The sequence below is a fragment of the Medicago sativa genome, chromosome 5, assembly GCF_051527215.1.
Source record: "Medicago sativa cultivar Bolivia chromosome 5, Bolivia_mono, whole genome shotgun sequence".
NCBI lineage: Eukaryota > Viridiplantae > Streptophyta > Magnoliopsida > Fabales > Fabaceae > Medicago > Medicago sativa.
In genome coordinates, this window is record NC_140753.1 from 7140382 (window position 1) to 7161994 (window position 21613).

Genomic DNA, 21613 nt, shown 5'->3' on the forward strand with positions numbered 1-21613 from the left:
AACCGAGAGACGTTAAAAGAATATGATTAGCAGAGAATGAGGGATAAAATACATTCTATTATATAGATAGATTTTTCAGCACTTTAGGCTTTGTTTGGGAGTTTGGAGGGGAGGGGAGGGGAGGGGAGGGGAGGATTTTGGAAAAAAGGAAGGAGCGAGTGGAAGAAATAGAAGACATTGGGAGGAGAGGGCTTTGGAGGTTAATTTTTTACTCATAATAAAAAATCCCCCTCATTTGGGGGAACTCAAAAATTGTATTGGGGGAGGGTTTTGGGGGGTTATGAAGGGTTTATATGAATTTTTCAAATCCAATCTGTGTTGTCATTATATTCTTAAAATTAAAAGTATATTAATCATAAGTATTAGTTTATCATTCTCTAAAAAACTGTTCTTTCAAAAAATGTGAATTTTTTGTCCATTTTTCTATATATTTCCAACCCCCCAAAGCCCTCCCCTCCCTTCCCCTCCAAACTCCCAAACAAAGCCTTAGTGGCTGACCATGATCGTGAATATTACCTTCTTGAATTATTTTCAGCAAAATGTGTGCTTTAAATTGACACACATCCTCAAATTTGTCATCGTCTGCTGGTGTTCAGTTGAAATAGTGTTTTAGCAAACCATGTGTTCAATTAGGGTATTGTTTAAGCAATCTAAAGAGATAGGTTTTCCATAAAAAAAATTGTGTATTTATTGTTTGGACAAGTGTTTGACATCTATTTTTAAGAAAAAAATTTCTTTTATGCTTTTCTTTAATAGCGTCTTTGTTTGTGACACTTGTTAACATGATATTTATTAAATTATTTGGTTATTAATGAAAAGACATACACTTTAGTAATATAAAATACAGATTAATTACATTATCAATTTTTTTTAAATATAAAATCTTATAAATAAGGAAGAATGTAGTAATTTTTTAAGGCGCATCCATGGGGTTGAAACTAATCATTACTACACAAGATTTTACATTTAAACTCGACTTTTCCATAGTTATAGCATCAAATAATAAAGGGGTGTGTACTGAGTAATGTGTAACATTATGCAATCTACTCCCTCCGTTTCAAAATGAGTGTCGCTTTAGCCAAAAAAAATTGTTTCAAAATGAGTGTCGCTTTCAGTTTCCAATGCAATAATAACTTTTTCTTTTCAATTGTACCCTCCAATTAATACTCTGCACACGACTTCCAAAGTATTACTTTTAAAACTAACCAATAGTTAATAAGGATAATTTGGTAAAATAACCATTCTTTTTCTCTTAATCATTGCATTTCTTAATATGTGTGTAAACACCTAAAACGACACTCATTTTGAAACGGAGGGAGTAGTGATTAGTAAATTTCCTTTCTGATCATGTGCAATTAGCTGGATAGATTGACATTGTTTGTCGATTGTTATAGGGAGAGCGACATGTGCAATAAAGTGGGGATTGAGTAACTTTGTACTCCCTCCGTTCCAGAATATCTGACCCATTTACTAAAAAAAAATGTCCCAAAATAATTGAACCATTTCAATTTTCAATACAACTTTCATCATTCCCAATACAATATAACTCTAATTAATATTACTTTCATCATTCCCAATTCAATATATTCCACTTTTCCCTTTATTTATACATTTTTCTTAATTTGTGTGAAAAACCAAACTGGCTCAGATATTCTGGGACGGAGGGAGTACTAGTTAAGGATCTTAACAAAAAATAATATAATAGTTATTGCATTGAAAACCGTGTAATTAATATTAAAAAACTAAAAAATGTTTCCTTTTATGGTAATACTTACCTTTTTTTGGAATCCCTGACCAGTGATCCGGAGACACCGGTTAGCATTACCCTTAATGAAAAATAAGGGGCAATAACCCAAAAAAAAAGACAAAACGGTTTTGACAAAAAAAAAAATCAATTTTTTTAAATCACATAATTGCCCTTCGTTTAATAATGGTTTATAATAGTAGTGGGTGGATATTTTTGTCCAAATAAAAATATACACACTCGTTAACTTGGATCTTCATATTTTTTGTTGGTCTAATTAAAAAACCCCATTATATATTATTAGGTGACAACTATAGAATTTTACATGACAAACTTGAAGATCAAAACCAATTGAATTGATTCGTTTTTCATGTTTGAGTCTAAGACCGACCAAACCACCCAAACACAATCTCTGTCTATTTAAGTACCGGTTTTACTTTATTTAAAATCGATCACCTACAACTTGAATCATTATATCGGTCAATATGATTGAATCAAACTAAACCAACTTCTTCTCTATTTTTTTTAAGAAGTTAAATTATTCCACTTAAACTAACATTAGGAAGAATCGGACGTAAGACCTTGAGAAAGAACACACTCATAGGTCTTAAACCAATATCACCGAACCAACTCAAGTGGGTTCCAACTTGTTCTCTATTGATTTGGTTTGATTTGAATTTTGTGAGGAAATATTGTAAAAAACAAACCAAATGAATTATTTTTCATTGGTTTGAATTTATCATTATATTTAACTATTTTTAAATAAATTCAAACATCATTTTTTTTTTCTCTTTATACATACCAATACTTACATTCTCGAATAGATGCAAAGAATTTCTTATATTAACATAGTATTCATATTCATATATGTTGGTCGCTGCTTGGTCATTTTCTCCTCCACGAAAAAAACAGAGATGTTTCCTATTTATATAATGAAGAGGGGACCATTGCATGGCATCTTTCGGAGTGCTTCTCTTATTACGCGATTTGAATGGCTTTTCAGTGATCACTATGGCCGTGAAAGAGAAGGACATTGCCCAAACACACCTTCTTATGGGAAAAAGTTAAAAAAGATAGTTAAATTTATCTGCAAATTCAGTGTGTGTAAAAATGGCCTTCATGTAATAATGGAAGTAGCACAGGGGTGAAGAAGTTAGTAGTATCACAGAGAAAGAGATAGGATTTAACGAAAATACCAAAATCACACCACACCACACCACACCACACCACGCTCCTATCTTCTTGTGCCATGAATCAACTATGTTTGAACTTTTGACCACCTTTATCTATGACCCAACAAAATTATTAGCTTCCTCATGTCATACTTTAACATACTTTTCCATGTTAAATGTCTTTTATAAAGTTTTTTAACCACTCGTGTATTTTAAATTAGGGAAAGTCTTTTAAAAGGTAAGTTTTTTTACTACAAAAGTGAAAGCTAAAAAAGAAGGGACTAGGGAGGGGTTTCTATGATGAAATATATTTTATTTATGGAAAATGTTATCTCTCTAGAAAAATAGCATCAAGAATTTTTTTAACAAGTTTTAATTGCATGATTTATTTGCTCACTTCCTATTTTTCAGCTACACCACCTTGAATTGTGGCAAATAGTGCATTGTGATTGGCTGTTCTTTATTCTTGAAGAATTCTTGATGCTATTTATTAAAGTATTTTATATCAATAGTAATTAGCTTGTTAATGATCGAATACATAGTTTAAAAAAGTAATTACTGTAATGTTAATAAAGATTAACTCTGTTGGTAAGGAGTTGACTTGTATCTCACAAGAACGCGAGTTTAACTTTAATTGTCAACGTGATAACATCTTTGATGGATGATCTATAAATATCTTTGCTAGTGCTCGTTGGACCCTGAGATCTGCCTTGACTCCGATGAGCCTCAGATTACAACTCATTTAAACTTTTTCACATTACCAAAATATTACTCCGGTCTCTTTTTTGGTAATGGTCGAGGTTTGAACCCCGAACCTTGCATATCTTATGCATTGTCCATACCAACTGAGCTATGCTCACGAGGACACTTCGGTCTCTATTATAAAAGAAAAATCACTTTTTAGATTTATTTAATAAATGATGTATTCAGTTTATACGGGATGAATTTAAAAAGTGAAATTTATCTTATAATAAAAATCAAAGGGGGTAATAATTAGTGTAATAGTTAAGTTTCTTTTTACATTAGTGATATATTTTATTTTGAAACTCATATCCAACTCAAGGATCGACTAATTTGATAAGTCCAATCTTATATTGTCTTCTTGCACGAGACATTTATTGTTGAGATACAATGAATAAAATATTGATCTTTAAATTACGATTTAAAATGACAAATAGTATAAGACAAGTAATAAATTCAAATAAGACACTTAATTTTTTTTTTTTAAGAAAATAAGACACTTAATATATTATCTTATTTTCTTCTTGTTTCCATTATTTCTTCAAAAACAATTCAAATGGTGAACATGTCTATTTTTCTCATTTTCTTTAAGAAGAGAAAAAGTAAAAATAATAACGAGACAAAAGATAATTTGACATTGCGTCATATTATAGATACAAATGATCAAGGTTGTTCGGAAGGTTGTGGCTACATCGAAGATATGGACCATTTGTTTTTTAATTAAATGTGACTTTTATGGTAGAATTTGACTTCTTATCGCATCTTAGTTTGGCTTCTCAACGGTGACTCACGAATTTTTATACGATTATCTGGTTCATTTTGGTGGTTTAGGGGGTAATTTCAAAAATGTTTGGTTGGCTCCTAACATATATGCCTTTATGTGGTTTGGACTATTCAAAAGGAGATAAATAGACGTGTTTTTCCAGCATAAAGAAGATTACCTACATTCTTTATGTGAAAAAGTTAAGCTTCACTCATTTTAATGGTTGAAATTGAGATTTGTTACTTTCAATTTTAATTACCATTTTTGGAGGTTTAACCTCATTCCTTGTCTAACTGTTGTAAATTAGCTTGTTTTCTCTTCAGTTTGTTGTTTGGACTCGGTTGTGATGTAACTTGACTCGGTTAATAAGTTCTTTCAGATAGAGATTGTGCTAGAAGATCTTATTCTTTTAGTTATAATATAGTTCATTTTGGCCTTTTAAAATAAATAAATAATAATGAGACAAAGTCCACACAGTGACTGAAATAATGAAATGCTATGTCCAAGACCAACGGGTCCCGAAGGCCAGTGTACTCCTTGTAGAAGCATCGCACTTACAGAGAAAGGGGTCCTCTTTGTTCATTTCAAATAGAGTGTGATTATCAACTTGGCAATCCTTTTTCCTTGTTTTAACCTCACGATTTTGGACTAGAATCTAGACATAAGGACGTGCTTATTTTAGGCTTTGTTTTATTGAAGGATTTTGATGGTATACTTACCTCATATTTATCTAATACTCCTATATGCCCACATTTTTTTTAAAGTTTCTAAAATATCCTTTTATTAACTTTTGTCTTCAATCTTCATACTCACGCCCTCTCATTTGGGCAGGGATTCTCACCCGTGATAAATCCATTGTAGAGTGTACAATGTTAATCCATACCGTTCATTAATTTTTAATAATGTGATCTGCATGGTTTAAATATAAATTTAGCGTGGAATTCACTCGATGGAGATTTCACGGTAGACAATCTCCTCCCCTCTCATTTTTCATACCTCCTTTTTTCTAGATTTTACAACCATGAATTAACTCAAACATTGATACTTCCTCCGTTCTAAAATAAATATTGTATTTGATCCTTTCACATCGATTAAGAAAGGATGATAAATGAAATCGAGGAAATAGTGATTTTACTAAATTATTCTTATTAGCTTTTTTTAGGAAAAAAAAAAACTATATTAACTGTTAATGTATTACTATTTAGATTATGAAAAACTAATAATGCATTCTAATGATCATAAATGCAAGTGAGATAAAAAATTGAAAATTGAAATTGACGCACTTATCATGTACATCCTCTGGTCACTATTATAAACAATAATTTTTTAGATTCATTTAATAAATGACGTAAGTGATCTATAAATAAAAATCATATATATCATTAATTAAATGAATCTAAGATGTAGATTTTTACTTATAATAGTGACCGAAAGGTGTAAGTAGTACAATTGTGTGTGTGTGTGTGTGTGAGAGAGAGAGAGAGAGAGAGAGAGAGAGAGAGAGAGAGAGAGATTGCATTAGGAACTAAAAGAGAACTAACCGTGTGACAAATTATTTTTTAAAATTGACACTTATTTTGGGATTGAGGGAGTAGTTTATTTCTTTGTAATGTGTACTACTATCCTGAACAAGAATTTCACTCTGAAATCGAACTTATGTTCTCCCGAATCATTCCTCTTTAAGAATAATTTAGGCTTAATTGCAGTTTTAGCCCCCTAACTTTCCCAAAGTTGTGATTTTGGTCCCCTAAGAAAAAAAACTACAAAACTGCCCCCTAAGTTTTGCAACTGTAGCAGTTTTGGCCCCCCAAGGCAAAAAAAATATAAAAAAAAAGACACGTGGCACCTCACTTAGGGTGCCACGTCAGCGTAGACCGGGTCAAAATTGGCCTTGGGGGCCAAAACTGCCACAGTTGCAAAACTTAGGGGGCGGTTTTGTAGTTTTTTTTTTCTTAGGGGGCCAAAATCGCAACTTTAGGAAAGTTAGGGGGATAAAACTGCAATTAAGCTAATAATTTATTAACCACTTAAGTTCAATCCCTTGCTTAACTAAATAATTTGAACCCAATCATTTTTCATTTCTTTTTGAGTACCTTGATCAACGCAATCAATCACATAAAGGGTGATAAATATAATTTGCTGACCATGTCTAGTTTTTCTCATCTTATTAAAGAGAAAAAAAAAAAGAGTAATAATATGACAAAGTTCACAGATGGGATGGGACTAAAATAGTGAAATATTATGGACCCAGGCCGATGGGCCTCTATGTACTTCTTGGAGACTCTCATTGCACTTACGGAAAAAATGGGACCTCTTTGTTCATTTCAAAGAGAAAGTGATTATTATGATTTAAAAAAAAAACAGAGAGAAAGTGATTATTAATCAACTTGGCACTAATATTTCTTTGTTTTCACTCTCAATTTTGGACTAGAATCCGGACAGAAGGGCATGCTTATTTTAGGCTAGAATCATGTCACCTTACAGCGGCCCCAGTTATATCTATACAGAAATTTGATATTTTTTTTGGTTGACAGACGAAATGGCAAAGCTATTATAAACTCACACACAAGTGGAGGTGTCGGGGTTCGAACCCCGGTCATGACATCCGGCCTAACAATTTCGGCATTTTGCCAGTTGAGCTAGGACTTCTGGACCAGAAATTTGATATTTAATTATTCATATGAAGTATAAGATATAATAATGATTTGCTAAAAAAATATAATAACGGTCATTGAATTAGGAAGTCATTGCGATTAACCTTGTTTCCATTTTAACGGGAAAGAGAGAAAGTTGGAAGAAGAAAAAAATACCAATTTTTTTAAGTGATTGCATGTAAGTGATTGCGTTATTAGAGTGCAAAAATGATCAAATCTAGTCTTGAATTATATATATATGGCATCTTGATCGAAGAACCGTTGGATGGGGATAGTGTGAGTTGGCCTAGATATGCGTCACAATGGTGGAAAAACATTTCGAAAATAGACTACTATGAAGGGGTTAGTTGGTTCAATCTGGAGGTGTCTAGGAGAGTGTACAATGGGATCAATAGTTCTTTTGGAGGTCCAAGTGGAGGGGAGGTATGTCTTTTTGTTCAAAATACCCTAGACTTTTTGCTATCTCTACTCAAAAGGATGCTAAGATTGCGGAGTTATGGAGGGATAATGGTGGCCAAGCCGATTGGAATTTTACTTAGAGGAGGAGGTTGTTTATTTAGGAGATGGACCTCCTTAATAATTTAAGGTTGGATATTCAAGGGTTTGAGTGGTCTCTAGGGGAGGATGTGTGGCGTTGGAATTTGGAGGATGGAGGCGTTTTTACGGTTAGCTCAATGTATAAGAAGTTGGCGGAGGTTACTAGTGATCATAATGTTTGGGGGGAGGAAGAGTGTCGGGTCTTTGGTAAAGTTTGGAAGAGCCCGGCTCCGTCTAGGGTGGTGGCACGCTCTTGGAAGGGGTTGCTTGATAGACTTCCAACTATAGTGAATTTGGCACGTAGGAATGCTCTCCCACCGAATGTGAGTTCTCTTTGTTTGTTGTGTAACGAGGTGGATGAATCGACAAATCATCTTTTCTTACATTGCAAGGTGTCTTGGAAGATTTGGGTTGAAGTTCAACATTGGCTTGAAGCATACCTTATCACTCCCCCCGAATCTTTTTCCCCATTGGAGGTGTTGGGAGGGATTCGTAACGAATAGGAAGGAATTGAAAAGGGGTTTTCGGCTCATTTGGCATACTACAATTTGGGTTATATGGAATGCTAGGAACAACATCATCTTTAATAATGCCGCTATAGATGTGGATGAAGTGGTGGAAGATATCAAATTGTTGTCTTGGAAGTGGAGCGTAGCGAGACTTATAATTCAGCCTTGTTTGTTATACGAGTGGCGTTGGGACCCTTAGTGGTGTCTTGGAGCTCTAGGGGGTTGACTGTTCTGTGCGCTGGTTTTGGCAGGAGGTGTGGCACTTTGGGCGACTGGTTTTGGCAGCCTGCGTTATTTTGCAGGCTTTTTCTGCTATGCTGGTGCTTGCGGATTGCAGCTGCTGTGTGGTGTGGCCAGGGAGCGGTTTTTGTTGCTGCTCTTGTATTAGTGTGCCTTTAGTGGGGTTGGTTATGTTTGTCTTGCTGCTGGGCTTGTTGTTTTTAGGAGTTATGCCTTTTTCATGGTTTATTAGGAGGTTTTTTATTGAGTTTGTTGGTTGTGAGGTGCTCTCTTTTTAGCCCTCGTGTACTCTTTTTCCTCCTTGCGGGTATTTGTGCATCTTGTGCGAACCCAGCTTAATAAAATTTGCTTATTCAAAAAAAAAAAATAGACACACACACTACTAGAGGAAAGGAAAGAGGAAGTGGTTCTGGAGGTAGAAGCAAAGAGATGATTGGGAGAGAGAAGAGATATATATCATACTGACGGTGTAACATAACATCATTCATCGGACGATTCAAATAACTTGTTCATCATGAGAGACTTGCTTCACTTGCCCACCCTAGCATCCGCGCCAAGTTCACTTTGTTTTGAAACATAACTTCGTTGTAATTTCAATTCTTCAAATTTAACATCGAAATCGTTCAACATTTCTTTAAACCAAAACATTTTCCAAAACTATCAATACACACCATCACACACATAGGTTTTCCAGATTACCAGTTAATTTTCATTGGCCAATGTTATATAATATTGGTATCTCAATGGTACACAAGTGGTGTCCGTTATACTAGCTAATTATCTAATGTCATGTCACTTTCTTAAAATAAATTTAAATTTTGAATTAATTTTGCTTAGGAGCTACTAATACCCTACAAAATTCCAAGTTGCCATAGATCTTCCCTTTTTTATTTGAGCAATGATATTTAAACAACTACTCCCTCCGGTCCTTATTATAAGAAACAATTGACTTTTTTGATTCATAGAATAATGAATGTATCTTGTTATAAATATAGACTAGATACATCACTTACACAATGAACCTAAAAAGTCAACTTTTTCTTATAATAAGGACCGGAGGGAGTATTTTGGTACAACTTTTGGGACAACCTTGTTGTTCTTTTTTCTCATTGGTCAAAAACAATGGAGAGAGAAAAAGGAAGAGAGAGAATAAGAAGATAATGTGAGTACGAGAGAGAAAGTTGTACAAAAATGGTTGTACGAATATCATTTCTCTTTTTATTTTTACTCTTGTTATTGTTAAAAAAGGAACCTCAAACCATGCTTCAAATTATTTGTAAAAACAGTAGTTTAAAAATCAAAACGAGCATTAAACGGTAAATTTTAGATAAAATTAGAAACAAACCTAAAAAAAATCGAAATGAACCAACTCAAAATATAGGAGAATAATCTTTAACCCTTAGTGGATGAACAAATGAAAATTAAAACGTGAAATCAGATACTACCTCCGTCCCGGTATAATTGACCTACTTTGATTTTTCACACAGATTAAGAAAAGTGTATAAATAAAGGGGAAAGTGGAATATATTGTATTGGGAATGATAAAAGTAGTATTATTTAGTGTTATATTGTATTGGGAATGATGAAAGTTGTATTGAAAATTGAAATAGGTCAGTTATTTTGGGATATTTTTTTTTAGAAAATGGGTCAGTTATTCCGGAACGGAGGGAGTAACAAATATTAGAAATGGACCTCAATGAAGAAAAATGAGATGAAGAAACGCGAAAAAGATCTAGGGCACATTGTTACCATTTCTTCTCGTGAAAATGAAAATGTTTTCAGTGAAAATGGTCAGGTAAACAAGTTTCACTTATCGTAATCGGGGCATTCTTAAAGGCAACACTCGTAAATGATTTTGGTGCAGTAAAAGAATGACAAATGATCATACTACCATCAAATAAAGATTTATCACTCCGTCTCGCAGTAGTTGTCTCTTTAACATTTTTTTTTCTTCAAATAATTGTGACATTAGAATACCGCATCATTTATTATTATTTTCCATTATTATACCTTTATTGGTTGAATTTCATCCAACTTAACTACTCCACTAACTACAATTAATAAAGGTATTTTACTAAATGATATTAATTTTACCATTGAATACAACACAACTAACCATTTTTTTAATAATCGTGCACAAACCTTAAACGACTATAGTTTAGAGGCGAATGGAGTAATAGTCATATCTATGCAATTGAGCTTAAATGTAACCTTTAACGTACGCCTTCAAATCAAGAATTATTTGATTTTGAAATGGAATAATTTTTTATCAAACTTTACTTACTTTTTATCCAAAAGTCAGATTAGTATGGCACATTTTTCTTGAAAAAAAAATCAAATTGTTAACAATAAAAATCAAAAGCCACAATAATATACGTATAGTCCCGTAAATGTAACTCAGTTGGTAGCTATCAGAGTTTGAATCTCATATTCTTCACATTTTAAAAAGTAAGTAATCTAACCATTAGACTACTTAAAAAAAAATAAAAATCATACATACATTAGTTATTTGTCTTCATGTCAAGCAACCCGAAATTACATCAATTAATCCAGCCCTCCCCTGCATTATAAATTTACGTAGTATTATATCTTTATATAATACAAAAGCTTACTTCTATGGGCAATAGTACACGTGGCGTCTCATGTTTCTTCTAGCATTTAATGCTTCTCACATATAAATTGTTGCAATGCATTTTACCTTTGATCAAGAAAGTTGCCTTAATTACATTTTGGTTATATTACATTCATTCCATTTATTTAAAATGAAATAACTATATAACTATATGTATTATGTACGTTTAAATCTAACTTTATTGCTTTATCACCGTAAACTGAATTATTATAAAGATTAGAACAAAAAGAAAAAATCACCTTTACATGTGATCAGACCAAACTAAAGTTTTTATTTCTTTTCCACTCTAATTTTGACTCTAAAATTTTAAATATTAGTTAGCCGATGTTTTTTATAATTACTCGGAAATAACTTAATTATTGTATTATCTTTGTGAATTTTTTTAATCTCCGAAAATAATATCGTACGTATATAGGAAAAATTGTTTTTAAGTTGTAAACCAAACTGATAAATAAATTAGTTTCTTTTTCTACTAAATTTTCAACCATATTTTAATATCCTACCTATCTTAAAAGAAATAATTTTCTAATTTTTCTTGGAGAAGAAGAGATAAATATCATCTACGAATACAATATTTTGAATCAGAAAAAAATAGCAATTAGTGGTGTCATTTTATTTTTTAGCAATTTTTGGACTCTAATGTTTTTTTTTGTAACCAAAAAATGTTTTTTGTTTTTATCATATTTTTATTTTTATTTCCGTTTTTTGTACACCATCATGGTATTGCGGTAATCAAGTCATAATTAATTTGGTCAACAAATGATCAATATAGTAAATTATTTTTTATTTTATTTCCGTTATTTTGTACACCATCATGGTATTGCCGCACTCAAGGCATAATTAAGTTGGTCAAATGAGTGGAAAGGTATTGCGGTAATCAAGTCATAATTAATTTGGTCAACAAATGATCAATATAGTAACTTATTTTTTATTTTATTTCCGTTATTTTGTACACCATCATGGTATTGCCGCACTCAAGGCATAATTAAGTTGGTCAAATGAGTGGAAATAGTAACTTTTTTTTTTGTTTGTAGTATGAGGTTGTAGTACCATTTTTTTTAGAGAGAGGTTTTAGTACCATGTATAAAAGGAATCTGTATTCTTGATTGGAAATAGTTAATTAATATGAGGTTGTAGTAGTAGTAGTACAATGTATAAAAGGAAATAGTTAATTAATAGTTAATTTGCAATCAAATGCTACATTAATGTATTAACGTATACAGGTCCATCCTTTTTTTATATAATTGACGTATTATTTTGTTGGCCGATCCAATTGTTGTATGACAAGTGTCCATTTTACTTTGGCGGCCAATCGAATTGCAACATACGTTTTATTTTTTGTTTATTCTTTTAGTTTCTTCACATAATAATTAATTTATTAGTTACCGCCTATAAAAAGTCCATGTTTCATTTGATCATTTTATATGCCATTTTCTTTCTTTTTCACATATTGTTGTTGGTATTAACAAAAGGAAGTGTTGCAATGGCTCTCAGATTGTCTGATAACATCTCTGAGATCAACCCGGTGAAGGAATCATGAACCATAAAAGGCGCTAATTAATTTCATATTATTTAGTGCTTCAATTTGTTAAAAAAAATGTTTAGTGCTTAAAAAAAAGTCACATATTATTCATCGAAAAAAAAGTTAAAACAATTGTGATAAAAATAATTTTTTTTTTCCAAAGGAAGTGATAAGAATGAACTTTTTTTGAAGGATATTAAAATAAACTTAATTACTTTTAATTTACTCATATACTTTCTTAAAATGTTGTCATTACTTACACATTTTTATATTTATATTTATTTTGCACAAGAAGTAATAAATTAAAAATTATACTTAATTTTTTCATCTTTACATTAATAGTGGTGATTTGCTTGAATTGTTTTTCTATAAATATTGGTTCCCATTTAACCATACCTCACACCACTTCTTTGACATTCAGTCAAAGAATTCAAAGTTCTTTCAAAATTTTCTATTTTTTTTGTGTTTCAACAATTTTCATTTTTTTTTTCTCATTTTTTTCAAAGGCTCCAAAACTAAAAATTGGTTTAATTTACGAGATTAATTCGTTGACAGAATCATAGAGTGTGGTTTGTATTGTTCACCTTTGGTTTGTTCTTGATGTATCAAACTTCAAGCTTCCATTCTCACTAGCTAGACACGATGATGACAAATGCATTTTTATGCATTTGTAATATTTTTTTTATTATTATGTTAATTTTTAATTGTAAATAATATATCTATATTTATTTATATCTTTTTGATTGATCAATAAACATAAATTTTCAAACATTGAGTTTGATTTGTGTAATTTGATGGTATCAGTTTGATTTTATCATTTGTTACATTTTATTTTTTAAGATGTGATGGAAATGCTTCATGTGCAACAATATTATAAAAGAAAAAAAGGTTAATAAAAAATGATTTGAATTAAACTTGATCATGATGGGTGTGTTCATTCTCGAATTGTTTCTCTTAGTGAAATTTCATTCTTTTAATGACGAGCTATGGGTACTCAAGTCCAAACCGAGCTATGGATACTCAAATTCCACAGATTGTTTCACTAATGACGAGTTATGGGGTACTCAAATCCAAACCAATCTAGAATAAAACCACACATGTGATAAAAAAAAACAGAAAACCACACAAAATCTACACAAAACGATCTAAACTGCACGTAATTTTAATTTTAAATTGATGGGTTGTTGCCTCAAAACTAATTTAAAACACACAACAAGCAGCCTATTGACGAGCCACTTTTTTATTTTCTTACATAGAAATGTATGTTGTAAATTTGACTATGTTGGTGGGTTCAATTTTCAATTGAAGTGGAATTTGTGGATCAAGAAGTAGAATTTTCATTTATTTTTACCTTCCTTTTCTCTTGATTATTTTTCCTTTTTGCTTTACACTTGCACAATATATTAAACGAAAATGATTATTGGACACCCAAACCTCAACCAACCACTAAAGAGAGAAAGAAATAAAGAGTGAAGTGATAGATATTGATAAGTTGGTGATTTACAAAAAGACAGATATAAAGATAAAATAAGATGTTAAATAAGTGTAAAAAAGTTTAGCATAATTATTCGCATTCCTTTAAAAATATATTATTTTATATAATTTTAATAATTTTTCAATTTTTTTGTCAAGTAATAATATCTCAAAATTATAATTTGCTTTAAAATAATTTTGAAATATTAATATTATTTTAAAAAGTGAATTTAAAATTAGTTAACATTGTTGAAATTGATTTCTCTCATGTGAAATCAATTTTTTTATATGATTTTGTTTTTTGCTAGCAAAAAATTAGGGTAGGTGGTAGGTGTCCCTGTCTAAAGTTTCTATATGATTTAGTAAATTTGTTTGCCAATAATTATATTGGCTTTTTGTTATTCTATAATTTGAATCTTAAATATTGATAGCTTAAATAATATTACATTAGTGATGTTAAAAAAAAATTCCATTTCGATTGGAAGCTTTCTATTTTGTCAAACAGTTTCGACCGAAAACTATTCATTATTAATGTAACATTAATTTTTTAAAATATAATTATGATTTCATTGGTTACTCAACAACAACAACTAATCATAATTATATTTTCACAACTTCAAGGACTTAACTGTTCATTTTTTGTTTTTGTTTTGACAAAAGTTCCAATTACTTTTTATAATTGAATAAAGTTTTTGTGTTTGGGATTAAATTGGATAGCCCAGTTTTTTTTTTGGCTAAAATAGATCTTCACTCTCTTTTATTATGTATTATTATTCTTATTATCAAAAAGATAATAGTAATCGTGAAGGTAATCATCACGGGTTGGATTGCTCATTAGCCTACAATGGGTTGTATCGCACATTAGACTAAGAGCAACCACACAAGTGAAATTGACGCCAAATCATCATCCAAAACACTACAACATTATGTATATTGGTCACTTCACTTACATATTTCTCAACACCTATTCTTGGATCATATGTGGAAATGTAAGCCATAATTGACACATTAACATAGTCATAATTGACACATTAGCATATCTCTTTTAAATTTGAGACACTCTGCGTCTGTGATCTGGTGACATAGCCAAATAAGGTGAGACGAAGAAACAATATAGTAAAAATTATGGGTTGATGGTAGTTTCACACATGGCACATTAACATACATCACTCTGTAACTGTGAGACTTTATGTGTCTATGATCTGGTGAGATAGTCAAATAAGGCGAGAGACACAATATTGTAGAAAATATGGGTTAGTAGTGGTTTCATAGAGATACATTTTTGTTCCTTTCTTTCACGAGAAGAGAGACAACAAATTAGAAAAAGAAAGAAGATGAAAAAGGAATTTGAGCATGAGAGAAATGATAAGGGAAAAAAACTAATAAGTGTGTTTTATAAACATGTATTTTATAAAAATGTCACATCAATTAAAAATGTCTAACAAACATGTATTTGATAAACACATCAGAACACATCAAAAAAAATTCATTGTCACATCTAGGGGTGTTCGCGGTGCGGTTTGGTTCGGTTTTGAGGCTAAAAGTCATCCGAACCGCAAGATAAAAATGCATGCAGTTTGGTTTGGTTCGGTTGACTTTTAAAATACAATCCGAACCAAACCAAACCAAATCAATGCGGTTTGGGTTGGATCGGTTGGTGCGGTTTTTTCGAGACAAATCAATTTTTTTCCGATATTAAAATCAAGTTAAAACGTTAAAACGCAACATATTTTCGTTAATGTTACCAACAATGTTTTAAATTTCATCTAACATTACAATTTTATTTTATTCAACAATGTTCACAACTGCATAAATCAAATTAAAAATGTGGACAAAAGTAATCTTATTTTGTAAGAAATAAAAAAAACGAAGATTTTATCGTTTTTTTAAAAGTTCAAATAGGACATAAATACATTTTTGAAATAAAAAGCAAAGAATTAACTTAACAAGAGAAAATATATGTCATTTTATAAATTTGTCCATTGAGTTTATTTGAGTATTGATTTAGGTAACATATATTTAATTAGTGTTTTTCATATGTTGCGGTTTGATTTGGATTGGTTCGGTTGGTAAGATAAAAACCGCAAACCAAACCAAACCATGCGGTTGAGTAGAAAAATGATCCAAATACATCCGAACCAAATGCGGTTTTTTGCGGTTTCGGTTTGGGTTGGTTCGGTTTACGATTTTTCTATTGGATTGGTTCGGTTTTGAACACCCTCACATCCCACCAAATAACAAAATTGTAGAAATTTTGTCAAAAAAAAAGTTGGTTAAATTTAAAATAATAAAGGTCGAATAAAAAACTACATGAAAGCGAATGACATTCAAAAATTAAAATTTAAGATAAAAATATAAACAAATGACAAACAAACAAATCATCATAATGTTAGAACTTTCGTGGGAGCCTGCATTGTGATGTATCATCACATTAGACTAAGAACAACCACCCAAGTGAGATTGATATTACATCTTCCACCAAAGCCTTAAGACATTAGGTATATGTGTCATCTCATTTATATGTTTCTTCAACATCTACTATCTATGTACATGATCCACCACCAAGACCCACTCCCGCTCCCCCACAATGTTGAATCGGGATATGATACCATCATTATACCTTTTGTAGAAGCCAACACTGGTGTGGATCAACACATTAAAGAAAGAGAAACCACACAAGTGATAACCTCACATTTTCATCCAAAATTTTAAGGCTTGAGCATATGAATTTTTTCACTTATTTGTTGATGGACTTTCACTCTGTTATTCAAGGTTCGTCTTTAATTGACACTTGATACATCACAATATTATTTCTCTCAAATATGGCGAAATTCTAGCCCGTGCTTGGCACGGGTGTCCAAACTAGTTTAGGTAAAATTATTATTTTATACATGCATTTAATAAATTTCGAGTGACCTCCAATACTCATTAACAAGACACTTCATTTAATTGACATTTTCTTTTGAAAAAAAAGTAATAAAATATACTAACTAAACTGAAATTTAATTACATAATCATCTTTCTTTTTATTAAGAAAAATTTCATTATCATTTTGGTATAATTATTTATGGCAAAAAAAAAAAAATATAGATTTGGTAATGGGTGAACTAATAATTCAGAGTCGCACACCAAACTCAACCTTCAGAAATCTCAAAACGACAGCAAGTCCAGTCAAATGATTGATCCCAATCCTTCCTTTTCTTTTCATTTTCTCCCATAATTCTTTTTCCAAATTAAAAGGAAAATAAAAAAGGCATAAAGTTCAAATCATATTCACAAAATTCCCTCTATTTTAAGACAATGTCCAAATATTCAACCATAAAGTTTTTAATAAAGTTATAAAAAAAAATTAAAAAAGGCCTCACTCTCACTTTCTAAAATAGTTTCTGTCCCCAACCTCAGTGGGTGGTTCTTCCTACCCTCTCTACCCATACACACTAATCGTGTGTTGTTTTGTTTTCTTTCATATACTTTCATTCTTCACACTCTTCACTCATTTTACTTCCATTACCCAAAAAATGCGTTTCCTTCTTCTCCTTTTCTTTCTCTTTCATTTCCACTACCACCATCTTCTCTCTGCATCTGCACCTATCTCAGAATACCGTGCACTTCTCTCTTTCCGTCAATCAATTACCGATTCTACCCCTCCATCACTCTCTTCATGGAACACTAACACCACACACTGCACGTGGTTCGGTGTAACATGCAACACGCGCCGTCATGTCACCGCCGTTAACCTCACCGCACTTGACCTCTCCGGCACACTCTCCGACGAGCTCTCTCATCTCCCATTTCTCACTAACCTTTCTTTAGCAGACAACAAATTCTCCGGCCAAATCCCACCGTCGCTCTCCGCCGTCACTAACCTCCGGTATCTCAACCTCTCCAACAATGTTTTCAATGGAACTTTCCCTTCCGAGCTCTCTCTTCTCAAAAACCTTGAAGTTCTTGATCTCTACAACAACAACATGACCGGAACTCTTCCCTTAGCCGTAACGGAGTTACCAAATCTCCGTCATCTTCATCTCGGAGGTAACTACTTCACCGGCCAGATCCCGCCGGAGTATGGTTCATGGCAACATTTACAGTACTTAGCAGTTTCCGGTAACGAACTCGACGGAACAATTCCACCGGAGATCGGAAACTTAACAAGTCTCCGGGAGCTTTACATCGGATACTACAACACATACACCGGTGGCATTCCGCCGCAAATCGGAAACTTAACAGAACTCATCCGTCTCGACGCGGCGTACTGTGGTTTATCCGGTGAGATACCACATGAAATCGGTAAACTTCAGAACCTAGATACACTGTTTCTTCAGGTGAATGCACTTTCTGGTTCTTTAACATGGGAACTTGGAAATTTGAAGAGCTTAAAATCAATGGATTTGTCTAATAACATGTTAGCCGGTGAGATTCCGACGAGTTTTGGTGAACTGAAGAATTTAACACTTTTGAATTTGTTCAGAAACAAGCTTCATGGTGCTATACCGGAGTTTATCGGTGATATGCCGGCGTTGGAGGTTATTCAGTTATGGGAGAATAACTTCACCGGTAATATTCCGATGAGTTTAGGAACAAATGGAAAATTGTCTCTTTTAGACATTTCGTCAAACAAGTTAACTGGAACACTTCCACCTTATCTGTGTTCTGGGAATAAGCTTCAAACTTTGATAACTCTTGGGAATTTTTTGTTTGGTCCAATTCCTGAATCTCTTGGTGGTTGTGAATCATTGACTCGGATTCGAATGGGTGATAATTTTTTGAATGGTTCAATTCCTAAGGGTTTGTTTGGATTACCAAAATTGAGTCAGGTTGAGCTTCAAGATAATTATTTATCTGGAAATTTTCCTGAGACTCATTCTGTTTCTGTTAATCTTGGTCAGATTACTTTGTCGAATAATCACCTTTCAGGTCCTTTGCCTCCTTCAATTGGGAATTTTTCCGGCGTGCAGAAGCTTCTGCTTGATGGTAACATGTTTGAGGGTAAGATTCCATCTCAGATTGGAAGGTTGCAACAGCTTTCTAAGATTGATTTTAGTCATAACAGGTTTTCGGGTCCGATTGCACCTGAGATTAGTAAATGCAAGCTGTTAACTTTTGTTGATCTTAGTCGAAATGAGTTATCTGGGGTTATCCCTAATGAGATAACTCATATGAAGATATTGAATTACTTCAATATTTCTAGAAATCATTTGGTTGGTAGCATTCCGGGTTCTATAGCGTCGATGCAGAGTTTAACTTCTGTTGATTTTTCGTATAATAATCTATCTGGTTTGGTTCCTGGTACTGGTCAATTTAGTTACTTTAACTACACGTCTTTCTTGGGAAACCCTGATCTCTGTGGACCTTATTTGGGTGCTTGTAAAGATGGTGTTCTTGATGGTCCTAACCAACCTCATCATGTTAAGGGTCATCTTTCTTCTACCGTGAAGCTGTTGCTTGTTATTGGGTTGCTTGCATGTTCGATTGTGTTTGCTATTGCAGCAATAATCAAGGCTCGGTCTTTGAAGAAGGCTAGCGAGGCTCGTGCATGGAAATTGACTTCATTCCAACGTTTGGAATTCACTGCTGACGATGTTTTGGATTCCTTGAAGGAGGATAACATCATAGGAAAAGGAGGTGCTGGCATTGTCTACAAAGGGGCAATGCCAAATGGGGAACTTGTTGCTGTTAAAAGGCTTCCGGTTATGAGCAGAGGCTCTTCTCATGATCATGGATTCAATGCTGAGATTCAGACATTGGGGAGAATTCGACATAGGCACATTGTTAGGTTGTTGGGTTTCTGTTCAAACCATGAGACAAATCTTTTGGTTTATGAGTACATGCCTAATGGAAGTTTAGGCGAAGTTCTCCATGGAAAGAAAGGTGGTCATTTGTATTGGGATACAAGGTATAAAATTGCTGTGGAGGCTGCAAAGGGACTTTGCTATCTACACCATGATTGTTCCCCGCTTATTGTTCATCGAGATGTGAAATCAAACAACATCCTTCTTGATTCTAATTATGAAGCCCATGTTGCTGATTTTGGACTTGCCAAGTTCTTGCAAGATTCTGGAACATCTGAATGCATGTCTGCTATTGCTGGTTCATATGGATACATAGCTCCGGGTATTGTTCAAGATCAACCTGATTGATGAATTATGCAGTGAATTTCCTTTTCCATTATCATAATTGTACTTTTAATCACTGCTCATAATTTTGACCATTTGACCCAACATAATGGTTTAGGTATAGACTGTAGATATTGAAGTAATGCCTTTAATTAACATTGATTGCATGTAGCTTGTCTTGATTTTGGTTTATCCTTATGCACAAATCAAATCTAAGTGCCGAAAGTAAATGTTAGGTAGCATTGCATTGTTTAATTTTTATCATATAGCCCCCACCTATGGTTAGTTAAAATTCCATTGTCATAGCTATAGAGACATTCATTCACAACGGCAAAATGTCTACTGTATTACCTGTTCACTATTTTGTTTTGCACATTTTTTCTGATTAACATGGCTACTATGCTACATTTGAGTTTAATTGTTTTATTTTTTAATTTATAAATTTGATATTTGATTGCAGAGTATGCTTATACATTGAAAGTTGATGAGAAAAGCGATGTATACAGCTTCGGTGTTGTTCTTTTAGAGCTTGTAACTGGAAGGAAACCAGTAGGAGAATTTGGCGATGGTGTGGACATTGTGCAATGGGTGAGAAAAATGACAGATTCCAACAAGGAAGGAGTTCTAAAAGTTCTTGATCCAAGACTTTCCTCAGTTCCTCTCCACGAGGTCATGCATGTTTTCTATGTAGCCATTCTGTGTGTTGAAGAACAAGCAGTAGAAAGGCCAACTATGCGCGAAGTTGTTCAGATTCTGACTGAGCTTCCAAAGTCACCCGAGTCTAAACTAGGCGACTCAACATTTACGGAATCCTCTTTGTCATCATCAAATGCTTTAGAATCTCCAACTGCAGCCTCTAAGGATCATCAACATCCTCCTCAGTCACCACCGCCGGATCTCCTAAGCATTTGAAGTGATGTGTCGGTTTAGTTTGGGGTGTTTTCAACTTAATTTCCTTTGTTTGTGATAGCCTATTATGCATTTACTTTTCTCTTTTTTTATTTGGGGTTGGGGTTTCTAACTTTAATGTTTGGATTTTTCAAAAGGGTTTTGTACAGTGGATTGGTTGTAGGAAAAAGGGGGGTGTTTTTTCTTATGAAGTCGTTATCTACATCTAGCACTGCTTTTAATTATTGTAATATGGCTGTTGTTATTCTGAGTCTGAGGCTACACAGAGGAGCAATGTAAACATCAAGGATAGTCTTGGTTTCCTATGGGATCAGTGACAGGTATAGTGAGAGGGACACACAATAACACACAAATGAGGTTGGGTAATGTGACTGGTAAAAACTGAGTGGGTAGGTGCAGAATGAGCTGTGAGCCTGTGATCATTGCATAGAGGCTCATGTTGAAGATATAATATTAGTTGAGTCATTCATTAGTATGAAAATGAAATGAAATGAAATGAAATGTGGCTTTATGCCTTTATGGAGTTTAGAAGTATACTTTTTTTAGTAGACAAATAAACAAAAGGTAAAAAAGAAATAGAATCATGACCTTAAATTTTTTAATT

At 32.9% G+C, this 21613-nt stretch overlaps 1 protein-coding gene across 1 annotated transcript; it reads left to right on the forward strand.

Moving 5' to 3' along the window:
• The first annotated feature begins 17350 nt into the window (after positions 1-17350).
• LOC146919601 (Leucine-rich receptor-like protein kinase family protein) lies at positions 17351-21314 on the forward strand. The gene is made up of 2 exons (XM_085713026.1): positions 17351-20098; positions 20561-21314. Exons 1-2 carry the CDS (start codon positions 17506-17508, stop codon positions 21010-21012), a joined length of 3045 nt encoding a protein of 1014 aa, XP_085569152.1. The 5' UTR covers positions 17351-17505; the 3' UTR covers positions 21013-21314.
• The last annotated feature ends 299 nt before the right edge of the window (positions 21315-21613 follow it).

Coding starts and splice junctions, on each gene's coding strand:
- LOC146919601 (XM_085713026.1), top strand. CDS start 17,506: ATGCGTTTCCTTCTTCTCCTTTTCTTTCTCTTTCATTTCCACTACCAC. Junction 20,099..20,560: donor ATATGGATACATAGCTCCGG/GTATTGTTCAAG, acceptor ATTTGATTGCAG/AGTATGCTTATACATTGAAA.